We start from the raw sequence: 15072 nt of genomic DNA on the forward strand, positions 1-15072 counted from the left end.
TATATATATACACACACATACATATATATTTTTATTATTTTAATTAACCACTTCACCTTTGGAAGATTCACCTCCATCCCCCCCCCCCGCATGACCAAGGCCATTTTTTGCGATTTGGCACTGCATTACTTTAACTGACAATTAAGCAGTTATGCATCACTGTAACCAAATAAAAAGTATGTCATTTTTTGAGAGATGGAATTTATTCCCTGCTTTGCAGGGACACAAATGCCACCCCTTCCCTCCTGTCAGAACGGTGATCTCCCTTGTTTACAGATTGCAGTTCTGCGACGATTGGCGGGTGCCGGGGGGACATTGCTCAGCTTCCGCTGTGTGTAATCTCAGCAGAAGCGAGCTGCCAGCGGCGTGCCTTCGCGGCCCCCCTACCCGGAAGTGTTGAATCATGTACATATACACATGATCTGGCGTACAGGTGCCACCCTGTAGCAATAAAACGGCTATAGGGTGGACCTGAAGCAGTTAAAAATATATAATAATCTAAAATTTATAATATACAGTATATGATAATAAACAACTGGAAAAAGGAGCTACCACTAAATGGGCAGAAAAACCATTATTTATACTTTTACACAAAAGGTATCATCTGTGGCAGTAACCAACGACACGTTATTGCTTTATCATTTCACTGACAAAACTACAACTAATTCTTGCCCAGGAGGTAACAATTACCCATTTTCACCCCTTCACTGACCATTCTTCATGTTTTTTTTTTTTTTAATATAAATTCATTTTTTTCATAGATTTCACATTACAATTTATTACACGCCTATATTGACTTTTAGCCCTTGTACACACGGTTGGAGATGCCGACGGAATGTGTCCTATCGGACCATTTTGTCGGATAATCCGACTAACCAAGTTTTCCAACTTGTCCGTAAAATTTTCCGACAAAATGCTCCGATCGGACATACTCCGATCATGTGTGGCCTACTCCGACGGACAAAGTGCCACGCATGCTCAAATCAAATTCCTAGACCAAAGCTATTGGCTACTAGCCTGAACGTAGTCCCGTCGTAACGAAATAACGTCATCACGTTATGTACAATCGGATTTTCCGACAACTTTGTCCGACCGTGTGTATGCAACAGTTTCGAACAAAATCCAACGGATTTGGTTGTCAGAATGTCCGACAGTGTGTACAAGGGCTAACAGTTGTATCTTACAATATTTCCAGTTTATACCTTAATTCCATGTGAATTCTCCTTTTCTTCATGGTTTCTCACCTGCTCCTCTATCTACATAATATAGAAATAACAGACCCCATATTCTGCTTGCCCACTCAGTGCTTGTTAGGAGTCTCGAAGGACCTCTACTACTGGAGTAGCTGAAATTCTATAAGGAAGGTTAGCATCCTATGGGTCTCCATCACCTTCAGCTAAACATCCATTTCTAACAATACTAATGGAGCTGCCCCCAATGATTCATATTCTGATTTTACCAAGTTTGGACTCCTGCTCTGCATATGTGTTTTGGTCAGCGACTTGCTATATAGAGTAGGAACGATAAAAAAATAAAAGTTCTGGAAAGTTAATCGGCTCCCACATTTCCCAATATGAAATTGGGATCAGTTTGACCTGAATTTAAACAAGGACAGTTTAAGTACTCCCCTACTGCAGCAGTACCACATTCACCCACTGTAGGTTAACCCCCTTTGGGTACCTAAAAAGCAGTTTAAGTAAAACTGCAACTAAGTTCACCTTTCATGCAGCTATGCTCAATAGGGAGACAACCTTTGGCGGCACAGTGGTGTAGTAGTTAGCACTCTTGCCTAGCAGTAAAAAGGGTCACTGGTTCAAATCCCAACCACGACACTACCTGCCTGGAGTTTGCATGTTCTCCCTGTGCCTGCATGGGTTTCCTCCGGTTTCCTCCCACACTCCAAAGACATGCAGGTAGGCTAATTGGCCTCTGTCCAAAATTGGCCCTAGTATATGAATGGGGACCTTGGATTGTGGGCTCCTTCAGGGTAGGGACCAATGTGAGTGTGCACTGTACAGGGATAGGGACAATTATAGACACTCACTCAGGATGGACTGGTGTCTTTATTCAACCTAATTATGTAACCATGTCACCAAAATTTGCATAATAGCAAATTGAAAAATAGAGACTACGCACATGGTCTTGGTTACAGCTTTACTTCATCCATCCTAAGTTCATGAAACTTGGAGGTGCACATTCATTAATGATGACAGATATGCTTGGTAATATTTAGTCACAGGCTTTGTTGGGGGGTTATTTGCAGCCACAGGTCCTTGGGAGAAGGGTGAAGAATTCCACAGTAGACCCCAAGCAGCAAAAAATGTTTAAATGCTGTATGGCGGTTGGTCTTTATGTTACCTACAGTCATCTGCAAGCAGTACAGCTCTGTTCACCACGAGCTCCAGGGCCTCCCAGAGAAGGGCACTTGAAGGATGATTGACATCAAACTGCAACAGGCCCTGCAGAATAAAAAGGAGCTGGGTCGATAGCGGTGAACAGCTGATCTGAAAGATACAAAAAAAGAAAGGAATGGATTGTAACACACAATATAATAAAGATAAACAGTCTACATTTGGGTAAAACCATTGTACATTTGGGCTTGCAACCCCTTTATACTCACACAATATTAAGTATGGGATTACAAAATTAGTATTACAATTTGTGGAAGGCTCTAGATGGGGCTATATGTCATTGTGGGGAATGGGAGTTGTAAAGAGGGTTAGGGGGACAACTGTGGGGAATGTGTCTCTGAAGGGGGCTTGAGATCACTTTAGGTGGTGGGGACTTTGTAATAGCAGCTTAAAGGGACTGCAGACACTGTTGGAAGTTGGAGGAACTATAGAGGGCTGGAGGATCTGCAGCAAGCTAGGGGGCATTGTGGGAGGTTTAGAAGCACTGTGGGGGTTGTGGGCTCTTAGGGGATCAGGGGCACTGAAAGAGATTTAGGGGCACTGGGGCCCACTATGGCAGGATGGGTGGCACTATAACAGGATCTGTAGCTGACTTGAGGCCCGGAAGGAGAGAGGCCACAGCCTGGTGGTTGAGAACCACTGTTATACTGTATAGCCTTGGACTTAAGACAAAGGGGAGCACAAGAGTTGCATGGTGCAGAGGAAGAAGCAGGGTAATAGATACATCTACAATAAGTTAACAGACAACTCCAGCTAAACAATTTAAAACATTTAAAAGCACAAATGTAGGAACTGTTGACTTGCCGCACGGTTTGAAAAATAGAATGCATACTCATTCACACCTGCTGTGTTATATGGCTGTGGAATACAGGGGGGGGGGGGGCAATTTGAAGTAGTATTGCCCATTACTCAACCACCTGCTTCCTATGTGTGATGTTGATACGCTCACTAAGAAATCTCATACTCTTCTATTAAAGTTACTGGTCTCCAAATTGCAGGCCTTTGCTTGCTTTTATCTGCCCCTTAAGACATTACTCCCCCCACTATCAGCCACCATGGGGCATAGTTCCTGCCATTCAATTCCTCCTACTGACACAAACAATGGGGCACTATTCCTCCCACTGACACAAATGGTAGTGCCGATGGAAGGAATCGTGCCCCATCTATGGTGTCAGTGGAAGGAATCGTGCCCCATCAATGGTGTCAGTGGAAGGAATCGTGCCCCATCAATGGTGTCAGTGGAAGGAATCGTGCCCCATCAATGGTGTCAGTGGAAGGAATCGTGCCCCATCAATGGTGTCAGTGGAAGGAATCGTGCCCCATCAATGGTGTCAGTGGAAGGAATCGTGCCCCATCAATGGTGTCAGTGGAAGGAATCGTGCCCCATCAATGGTGTCAGTGGAAGGAATCGTGCCCCATCAATGGTGTCAGTGGAAGGAATCGTGCCCCATCAATGGTGTCAGTGGAAGGAATCGTGCCCCATCAATGGTGTCAGTGGAAGGAATCGTGCCCCATCAATGGTGTCAGTGGAAGGAATCGTGCCCCATCTATGGTGTCAGTGGAAGGAATCGTGCCCCATCTATGGTGTCAGTGGAAGGAATCGTGCCCCATCTATGGTGTCAGTGGAAGGAATCGTGCCCCATCTATGGTGTCAGTGGAAGGAATCGTGCCCCATCTATGGTGTCAGTGGAAGGAATCGTGCCCCATCTATGGTGTCAGTGGAAGGAATCGTGCCCCATCTATGGTGTCAGTGGAAGGAATCGTGCCCCATCTATGGTGTCAGTGGAAGGAATCGTGCCCCATCTATGGTGTCAGTGGAAGGAATCGTGCCCCATCTATGGTGTCAGTGGAAGGAATCGTGCCCCATCTATGGTGTCAGTGGAAGGAATCGTGCCCCATCTATGGTGTCAGTGGAAGGAATCGTGCCCCATCTATGGTGTCAGTGGAAGGAATCGTGCCCCATCTATGGTGTCAGTGGAAGGAATCGTGCCCCATCTATGGTGTCAGTGGAAGGAATCGTGCCCCATCTATGGTGTCAGTGGAAGGAATCGTGCCCCATCTATGGTGTCAGTGGAAGGAATCGTGCCCCATCTATGGTGTCAGTGGAAGGAATCGTGCCCCATCTATGGTGTCAGTGGAAGGAATCGTGCCCCATCTATGGTGTCAGTGGAAGGAATCGTGCCCCATCTATGGTGTCAGTGGAAGGAATCGTGCCCCATCTATGGTGTCAGTGGAAGGAATCGTGCCCCATCTATGGTGTCAGTGGAAGGAATCGTGCCCCATCTATGGTGTCAGTGGAAGGAATCGTGCCCCATCTATGGTGTCAGTGGAAGGAATCGTGCCCCATCTATGGTGTCAGTGGAAGGAATCGTGCCCCATCTATGGTGTCAGTGGAAGGAATCGTGCCCCATCTATGGTGTCAGTGGAAGGAATCGTGCCCCATCTATGGTGTCAGTGGAAGGAATCGTGCCCCATCTATGGTGTCAGTGGAAGGAATCGTGCCCCATCTATGGTGTCAGTGGAAGGAATCGTGCCCCATCTATGGTGTCAGTGGAAGGAATCGTGCCCCATCTATGGTGTCAGTGGAAGGAATCGTGCCCCATCAATGGTGTCAGTGGAAGGAATCGTGCCCCATCAATGGTGTCAGTGGAAGGAATCGTGCCCCATCAATGGTGTCAGTGGAAGGAATCGTGCCCCATCTATGGTGTCAGTGGAAGGAATCGTGCCCCATCTATGGTGTCAGTGGAAGGAATCGTGCCCCATCTATGGTGTCAGTGGAAGGAATCGTGCCCCATCTATGGTGTCAGTGGAAGGAATCGTGCCCCATCTATGGTGTCAGTGGAAGGAATCGTGCCCCATCTATGGTGTCAGTGGAAGGAATCGTGCCCCATCTATGGTGTCAGTGGAAGGAATCGTGCCCCATCTATGGTGTCAGTGGAAGGAATCGTGCCCCATCAATGGGGCACAATTCCTCCCACTCACACCAATGATGGGGTACCATTTCTCCCACTGACACCAATGATGGGCCACTATTCCTCCCCATAGAAAGATGGGGCATGGTTTACTCCCAATTATGCCAGGACATTCTCTACTCCCACTGGCAACAGCCCAGCCCCTCTAAAGTTTGAAGGACAGTAAACTGGCCCTTTGTTTAGAAAATTTGGAGACCCCTAGTCTAAGTCATCAATTTACAGAGTAAACACATTGTAAGCTGGACCTCAACTTGCACATGGCATGTAACAGCTAGTCATACAACCAGTGCAACTGAAATATATTTTCCGATTGTATTGGGAATACACAAGCAGATTTCTATATCTTTGCAGGAGTTGCCTTTCATGTAAATGAATGCGGAAGCATACTTTGTTGAAGAGTGTGGAGAAGACCTCTTGATGATTGTTCATATCAATTCCTCCATATAGCTTGAGAAGATCTTCATCATCTTCTGACTTGGCTTCTTCAAAGACATAGACTTGCACTAACAAGTCTTCATCCTCCAAATCTCTGAATGACAAAGAAAACAGATCTAAAATTAGGCAACATCAATAACAATTATAGAACTGAAGACCTCTGATCAGTAAATGAGAAGATATGGTGGATGGGATTAATGTAAAATCTACTATGCCATTATTAAAAGACGCTGCTTAGACAAAACAGATTTTTCAGGTTATAGCCAATGCTACTTGGCCAAGTTGCACAATAGCTTTAAGGTGGCAAGATTTCTTTGCTGTAAAGGGAAATAACGGCAAAAGGAGGTTTTGTCAGAATTTGGAATTTATCTTCCACCTGCTGTGAGTCCCTGAGTTGTACAAGAAACCAGCTTGGCAGACTCCATCAAAAATTGATACATTGGTTATAGTTGGATGGTCCACTTAAAGAGGAAGTAAACCCTGATGGGTTTACTTCCTCTTTAATTCCCTGCAAAGGTAAAGCATAATGGACTACTATGCATCGCATCGCATAGTAGTCTATTATGTGTCACTTACCTGACACGGGAGCCAGCAAAGTCACCGCTGTCCCCTGTAGTCCAGAGCATCCATCTTCTGGTTGGGTCATTCGGCGAAGCCGCGATGACGTGACTCCCGCGCATGAGCACGGGAGCCGCCACTCGCGGCATATCGCCGTTGACAGCGGCGCACTCAGTGCGCCTGCGCGCCGCTGTCTACGGCGCATGCGCCGTAGACATCGGTGCCTGTCTTTCGGCAAATATCTCCTAAACCGTGTAGGTTTAGGAGATATTTCTTGGACCTACAGGTAAGCCTTAATCTAGGCTTACCTGTAGGTCAAAGTGGTTTGTAAGGATTTACAACCACTTTAATGTGGCTTACTTCAGAGTTAATAGACAAGGAAAATAGATGACTCCAGCCAAAGCTTAAGAGAAGGACACACGGACTGAAAAAGGTCAATTGGGTAGTCACCGGCTGACTCTCTGCCCCCTGTGTACAGCTCCTCGTCTGACAGAAGCCAGTCTTCTGTTGAACAAACATGCTGGAAAACCAGCATCTGATCAGCGCTTGCAAGCCAATGGCTGACTGCTGTGTTCTGGCAGTGGGGAGACGGGTCCTCTGTCAGAACACAAAAGCTCAGTGGCAGGGGCGGACTGACAACTCATGGGGCCCCCAGGCAATAGGAGATTATGGGGCCACACAGTATACAATCACACAGTATACACAGACATGTTTCTATTGGCTGAGAAGGTACTGGAGAGGTGGGGCAGCTATAATCTCTGGATTTTTAGACCAAAAGGATGTCGGTAAGGGACATTTCAGAGAGTAGAAAAAAATAAACACAGATTTTTACATACTCTCCCTGGTTTTACTGAGGATGGCAACCCTGATGGGGCCCAAGGGCAGTGCCCAAGTAGCCAAATGGTCAGTCCGCGGGGAGATTGCTACACTAAGATCTTTAAGCTTTTTTTTCGTTCAGCCCACTGGGTTGAACAAGAAAAACTTTTCCCGTGTACCCAAGCATTAGCCTTTTTACACAGCACAAGATCCAAGCAGCAGAAAAGAGATTCAATATAGCAATCTGATTGTGTGGCAGGGTTAATAACACATGCAGAACAAGTTATTAGTACTAATACATGTCATACATGACCCCTCACATACTAAATATCATTCAGAACCCTAAAACTCTAGGAGCTCATAACATTATGCGAACAGTGACCATAGCCTTCATAGTCACACTCTGGCATACCTGCTCCTGCCCCTTCCTTTTGACCCCAATGGGACTGATTTCCTTTAAAACAACAAGGTCGATATCCTACATAAACTGCAAAGGGGCACCATGTAAAAGAATAGGCTGAATACTTGCCTCCCTAAGGGGCGGTAAAGTAAATCTTAGCAAGGGTTAAACTGGCCATAGACAGAGCAAATTTCTTTCCCGCAACCATGGGTTACAGGAAAGAAAAAACCTGCGGTTCCCCCATCAACAAACTACATACCTCCAGCTGAGCCATTGTGTTCTCCTGCCAGTGATTACTGTGGGAAGATATAATAGCCGCTAACAATAATTGCATTTAAAATCCAACAGGCTGGTTGTACCCAAGTTGATCGATCAACTTGGGTACGTTCAGCCTGCCCATACATGGTTCAAATCTTAGTCAGTCCCTGTTGAACCAGGCGAAATTTGAACCGTCTATGGCCAGTATTACAGACACCGCTATCTGATGCTTCAGGGTATGTTGGGCAGCTTGCGACCCGCTGGCAGTTGTGGTTTCTTCCGCCAAAGCCTCATGTCACTATTCTGTGCTGCAATGATGAGGTGGACAGTGGAAAGAACCATGGTGAGCAGCTGGGAACAGGACCGCTAATAAGGCAATACAACCAGCCCTCCTGTACTGGGCCCGGGCCCCATCAGCTCAAAAGAGGAGCCCAGGCACATGTTGAGGAGGCAGGCTGGTTGTATTGTCTTATTGCAGACACCAATCCCCTTCTGTCTCCCACTGCAGTGCTACAAACTTTTCCTCTTCTTTCCCTCTCCGGCTGCAGAGAGATTGGTTCTAGCACATGCACTCCTTCCATCTGTCTGGGCCCCCCTGTATGCCCCTTTCTCCCACAGCATTGCCAGCTTCCTCCTTTTCTCTCCCGCCGGAAGCTTCTGCGGGCACACAGGGTGATGTTTCAAGACACAGAGCAGGTGAAGAGGCCAGTAAATATGTCATTTACTGGCCACTTCCTGCCCTGAATGAACACAGTGAGCGATTCATACCAATCACTCCTGTGTCCATTCATTGCAGAAGCATAATTCACTGTGTTTAATATGCTTCAGGTTTGTGAATGAGTGGGAAGCCTTCATTCATCTGTGCAGCTGAGGCTACAGAGAAAAAAAAGGACTGATAAATCTATGCCCTTGATCACTTTTGAATGGTGGAAGGAGGCCCTGGCAGGTAGGCTGTATGGGTAGGGTTGCCACCTGTCCAGGATTCACCTGGACAGTTCGGGTTTTGAATCATGTGTTCGGGTTTCAGTCCACCTGAAACCCGGACACATTATTCAGACCAAGCTGTGGCTGAGTGATTTGGCCACAGCCACTGTGTGCCCAGGCGCACTCTGTGCGTTACATTACTACTCTCTTTGGGGCACCCAAATGTATCCCAGGTCTTTTATAATCCTATAGTGTTTACAGCAAAAAAATACATTTAAAAAAATTCCTGTGTTGCAAAAGTGTTCGGGTTTGGCTTGAAGAAAAGGTGGCAACCCCATGTATGGGGCCCCCCCAAGATTTCCAACAGCAGCCCTGGCTGGGGACATGCTTTCCAACACTCCTGGAAATGTAGGATAACAGCACCTAGAACAGGTAAGTATTCAGCTAGTGACAGGGTGGCCGTAAGTTGAACACTTTTACGTTAGCCAAAAACAAAAAAAGGAAGTTTAGAAACATTTGTAATAAGCATTTATTTGAAAAATTGTTTTACCTTAATTTTGTCAACACATCCAGCAGCTGAAGACCTGAAAAAGTACAGAGATTAGTTCCTTCTTTGCAAATATACTTTATTATTTATATAACACTTATGATCAGCAGCAAGTCCTACAGTAATCCCTCCCAGACATAGGTGACTGCTCTTACAAGAGGACTCTCTGTATTGCCTGAGCTCATCCTTAGCGACCATGGAGGGAGAAAGAAAAAAAAAGAAAAAATGCCGGTAACAGCAGAACCTTTTAGCTCAAGTGTGCATGAGGCCTTTGTTTTGGATCGAGTGAAGGAGGGTTATTATTGCCGTCTTTGCCCTCATTAGAAAGATTCACCTTCACCAGCGGTCCCGGCAAAGTTATAACCAGCAATAAAAGAAAATTGCCAAATTTTAAAGCATTTTTTTTCACTTATGAAGAATTTCCTCTCACTTCCTGTTTTGACTATGAGATTGAAACTAAGGGAAATCTCCCCAATGGCACAAAAACTAAAAAAAAAAAAACAACCCTTATGCCCGGTACACACCATCAGAAAATCATACAAAAAATTACCAATTTCAAAGCAATCGTAGGATAATCTGATCCTTAGTACAAATCTTTTTCGAGAGCTGATCAGAACATTTCATCTGATATCATTTGATTGGGCAATTCTTTTTCGCACCATGCCAGATTGTACGATTTTCCGCTAATCGGTACAGCTGTCAATCAAAAATGCATTATAACACATGACATAATTTCTGACTTTTTATTCTGTTGTACGGAAATTTTCGTGACTTTAGTAAACCCATCAGATTCGATCTGAGATTAGCATAAAAAAAAAAAAAAAAACGATAATTTGTCCGATAAACTTATTGTGTGTACCGGACATTACTCTCTCCAAAATGAAAAAAAAAATAAAAAAAAGGGACAATCATTTGTCCGATAATCTCATCGTGTGTACCGAACATTACTCTCTCCAAAATGAAAAAAAAAAAAATTAATTTAAAAAAGGGACAATCATTTGTCCGATAATCTCATCGTGTGTACCGGACATTACTCTCTCCAAAATGAAAGAAACAAAAAAAAAAAAAAAAAAGGGGGATGATCATTCGTCCGATAAGCTCATTGTGTGTACCAGACATTACTCTCTCCAAAAAGAAAGAAACAAAAAAAATTAAAATAAAAAAATAAAATAAAAAACACATTCCGCAAACATTTACTGAGCAGGTGTGACTACTTGCAGGGTTTAAAAAAAATTTAAAAAAAAGCTGGCTTGATAAATGCTTTACTGAATCTGATGATTTTTCTGAATAGCATTTACAAGCAAATATTAAAAATACTTATTTGTACCGTGTATAAAGCAAGTCCCTTTACACGCAGGCGCAACATTTATAAATAATAGCCAGTTATATATTTACAAGTAATCCCAGCAAAATAAATATATGCGTCAAAAATTTTACTTTATGTGTCCCTGGATTCATCAATCAGCCATGATAAAGACATATTCGTACTCTCCAAAATAAAATAAAAAATTTAAAAAAAGGGACGATCATTCGTCCGTTAAGCTCATTGTGTGTACCGGAGATTACTCTCTCCAAAATCAAAAAAAATAAAAAATAAATAAGGGACAATGATTCGTCCGATAATCACATTGTGTGTACCGGATATTACTCTCTCCAAAATGAAAGAAACAAAAAAATAACAAAAACACATTCCGCAAACATTTAATGAGCAGGTGTGGCTACTTGCAGGGTTTAAAAAAATAAAAATCTGTCTTGATAAATGCTTTACTGAATCTGATGATTTTTCTGAATAGCTTTTACAAGCAAATATTAAAAATACTTATTTGTACCGTGTATAAAGCAAGTCCCTTTACACGCAGGCGCAACATTTATAAACAATAGCCAGTTATATATTTACAAGTAATCCCAGCAAAATAAATATATACGTCAAAAATTTTACTTTACGTGTCCCTGGATTCATCAATCAACCATGATAAAGACATATTCGTACTCTCCAAAATGAAAAAATAAATAAAAAAATAAAAAAAGGGAGGATCGTTCGTCCGATAATCACATTGTGTGTACCGGATATTACTCTCTCCAAAATGAAAGAAACAAAAAAATAAAAATAAAAAAAAAGGGACGATCATTTGTCTGATAAGCTCATTGTGTGTACCGGACATTACTCTCTCCAAAATGAAAAAAAATAAATGAAAAAAAATTAAAAAAGGGAGGATCATTCGTCCGATAATCACATTGTGTGATTACATTACTCTCTTACACTACTCTCTCCAAAATGAAAGAAACAAAAAAAAAAAAAAAAAAAGGGGGGGGGGGGGGGGACGATCATTCGCCTGATAAGCTCATTGTGTGTACCAGACATTACTCTCTCCAAAATGAAAAAAAAACGAAAAAAAAGGGAGGATCATTCGTCCGATAATCTCATCGTGTGTACCGGACATTACTCTCTCCAAAATGAAAAAAAAAAAAAAAAAAAAAAAAAAAGGGACAATCATTCGTCCAATAATCTCATCGTGTGTACTGGACATTACTCTCTCCAAAAAAAAAAAAAGGGAGGATCATTCGTCCCATAAGCTCATTGTGTGTACCGGACATTACTCTCTCCAAAATGAAAGAAACAAAAAAAAAAAAAAAAAAAAAAAAAAAAAAACACACATTCCGCAAACATTTACCGAGCAGGTAAAAATAAAAAGCTGGCTTGATAAATGCTTTTCTGAATAGCATTTACAAGCAAATATTAAAAATACTTATTTGTACCGTGTATAAAGCAGGTCCCTTTACACGCAGGCGCAACATTTATAAATAAGAGCCAGTTATACATTTACAAGTAATCCCAGCCAAATAAATATATACGTCAAAAATGTTACTTTACGTGTCCCTGGATTCATCAATCAGCCACGATGGGGGACGTATTCGTTACATAAATAACAATCGATCATCAGTGAAATCTTTACTCCTAGAACAGCAGAGACAACCTGCACCACCAGAACCGCCTTTCAACCCCCCCACCAATACAACCCAATTCACCTGAGCTGAGGTTACAGAATGCAAACAGCATGTGACCTTTAAGCTTGATGGGAAATGTTCTCATGTATGGATGAATCTTTCAAAAGTTGTACTCCAGGTATCAGCTCATGATGGTATATTATCTTTTTTAGTACAAAGTTAACTTTTAAAGCAGAAAGTGTTTTATTTTTAATTTTTTTTGGGGCAGTTGTGCTCTGCTGATGGCTTTCCTTGGAGGGAGTGAGGGAGGAATCCTGAGATTGGTACAGCAGGTGATCATTAAGTGCATAGTGATTGACATGCTTGTGTTTCGACATTTACCCTTCATCCTCCACTAGAGGGCGATGTTTGCCTTTAGTTCATTTTTAAAGTGAACCAGGTTTTGGAAATTGCATTTTAACCCTTTAATGAGGGCTGTGCTTTGTAAATGTTGTAATATATTGTTAGGCCTGGTTCACGTCTATGCGTTTTTCAGTGCGTTTTCTGAAATGTTTTTATTTATGAGACAAAACGGTATACAACACATTGCTTCATTCAGTGCATTCAGTTTTGCAGAAATGCACTACAGTCTGTAAGGGCCGATTCACACAGCGATGCGCGGCGAGGCGTCTCCGACTTGCCTCACCGCGACCTGCACGGACCTCAGCGGCGACTTGCAGAGGACTTCTGTATAGAAGTCAATGCAAGTCGCCCCCGAAGTCGCCCCAAAGTAGTACAGGAACCTTTTTTCTGAGTCGGAGCGACTCGAGTCGCTCCTCTCAGAACGGTTCCATTGTACAGAATGGGGGCGACTTGCGGGAGCGAGGCGAGGCGAGCCGTGTCGCCTCGCCTCGCGTCGCAGTGTGAACCGGCCCTTAAGGCTGGGTTTACACCTATGCATTTTGCTTTTGATGCGTTTCTGCAGTGCATTTTGGACACGTTTTTCTTTTTTTGGCCAATTTGTTGTTGGGTGGATTAAAAAAAATAAAAAATAAAAAACGCAAAATGCTGATTGCTGCAAAAATCGTACTACGTGCTTTTCTGCAGCTTCTCCATTGAAGTCTATTGAACCTGATGGGGGTTGCCACTTCATCCCTTTAGGCTGGATTCACACCTATGGCATTTTTAGTGCATTTTGCAGATTTGCAGTACAGTTCATTTAGCATGGTTTGCTATGGAACACGTTCTGTCGAGCAAAAAATCTGCGAAATGCAAAAAGCGCAAAAAATGCCATAGGTGTGAAACAAGCCTTAAACCCGAACACATATGAATTAGGCTCAGTTTCCATTATTGCGACCCCCAAAAGTCGCACGATTTACAGTGCGACTTTGCAATGCGATTTTTGTTGCAATGTTATATGACTGGTGAGTAAGGATGAGCTCAGGCGTGTTCGCATGGTCCACGGGCAGAGCCCGCCAGGAAGTCGGCGCAGCGCTGAGCTAATCACAGGCAGTGAGACCTTCCTCCGATGCACGGGCGCAGAGATCAGGCAATATCTCGCTGCCTGTGATTAGTGCAGCTCTGCGCCGACTTCCTGGCGGGCTCTGCACGTGGAGCATGCGAACACGCCGGAGCTCATCCCTACTGGTGAGAACCGTGGGAGAACAATTTGCACTGAAGTCGGAACAAGTAGTACAAGAACCCTTTTTTGGAGTCGCACCAATTCGAATGGGGACCATTGAAATACATGGAGTTTTGACTTGTCACATTTGTCAAGTCGCACAACAACTCGCAGTAGTGGAAACAAAGCCTTGCAGGGGTTCTGAGGCTAATTTAATGCAGATAAGGCACCAAGTGAGTTTAATTACCACCTTAATCAGCCACAGAAGCTGTGTAATTAATATATGTTCAGTTTTAAAAGGGATATGGAGGCAACCCTATCCCTGACCCTTTCCAAAAACTCAGCGGCTGAAAAAAAAAAAACATAGATGTGCACGTGTCCCATAGGAAACCATGTTAAATGGACCATAGTGCGTTTCTGAAAAAAGCAATAAAAACGCATAGGTGTGAACAGAGCCTAACATGGCTTCCTATGGGTCATGTTCACATCTCTGCGTTTCCACCAATGCATTTTTTGGAAAGGGTCAGGTTGCATTTTTTGTCCCATAGACTTCAACGGGAATGCATAAAAAATGCAGTGCTTGTGCTTTTGATGCGTTTCTGCTGCCTTTTTGCTAGTTTCTCCTGCATGACAACAGACGCCTCCCAAAAATGCAAGCCGCATTAACCACATGCCGACCGGCTCATGCCTATATATGTTGGCAGAATGCGCGGCTGGGCAGAACAACATATAGGTTCGTTGTCCCCTTTAAGAGCTGCCGGAGGCGTGCGCCCACTGCACAGCAAGGGACCCGATGTGTGTGGCTGGCTGGCCACCCGCAATCAGAACCAGCATGGGGATTTGTGTGTGTGTAAACACACAAATCCCTGTTCTGTCAGGGGAGAGGAGACATATTGTTTGTTCCTAGTAAGTAGGAACAGCGATATGTCTCCTCCCCCAGTCAGTCCTATCACCATTCAGTTAAGCCTCATACACACGATTGGAGGTTGTACAAACTTTCCCGTGGATTTTTGTAGAAAGAGCATTGGCCGTGAACTTGTATTGCATACACACGGCAGGACTTTTTCAGCCAACTTTCATCAAATCACGTGGTTTTTCTGCTCTTTACAACCACCTTTGGTCAACTTCTGTATTGTTGTCTGACCTTTTGCATTGGTTCTGAGCATGCGTGTTTGTACTTTGTACAAAAGTTCTATGGTTTTTTG

General features: G+C 43.7%; 1 protein-coding gene across 4 annotated transcripts in view; it reads right to left on the reverse strand.

The window, feature by feature from the left end:
• INF2 (inverted formin 2) overlaps nucleotides 1-15072 on the reverse strand; it is a 188674-nt gene that overhangs the window by 65655 nt on the left and 107947 nt on the right. For 3 of the 4 annotated variants that reach the window (XM_077466809.1, XM_077466808.1, XM_077466807.1), the window contains exons 5-7: nucleotides 9325-9358; nucleotides 5771-5912; nucleotides 2363-2504 (exon numbers count right to left, since the gene is read on the reverse strand). In XM_077466809.1, the coding sequence (XP_077322935.1) occupies nucleotides 2363-2504; nucleotides 5771-5912; nucleotides 9325-9358 (318 nt within the window). Of the gene's footprint in view, nucleotides 1-2362; nucleotides 2505-5770; nucleotides 5913-9320; nucleotides 9359-15072 lie in introns of those variants that run through there. The other variant, XM_077466810.1, reaches the window with a different exon arrangement.

The sequence above is a fragment of the Lithobates pipiens genome, unplaced genomic scaffold, assembly GCF_037356315.1.
Source record: "Lithobates pipiens isolate NorthernLeopardFrog02 unplaced genomic scaffold, aLitPip1_a1.2 Scaffold_37, whole genome shotgun sequence".
Taxonomy (NCBI): Eukaryota; Metazoa; Chordata; class Amphibia; order Anura; family Ranidae; genus Lithobates; species Lithobates pipiens.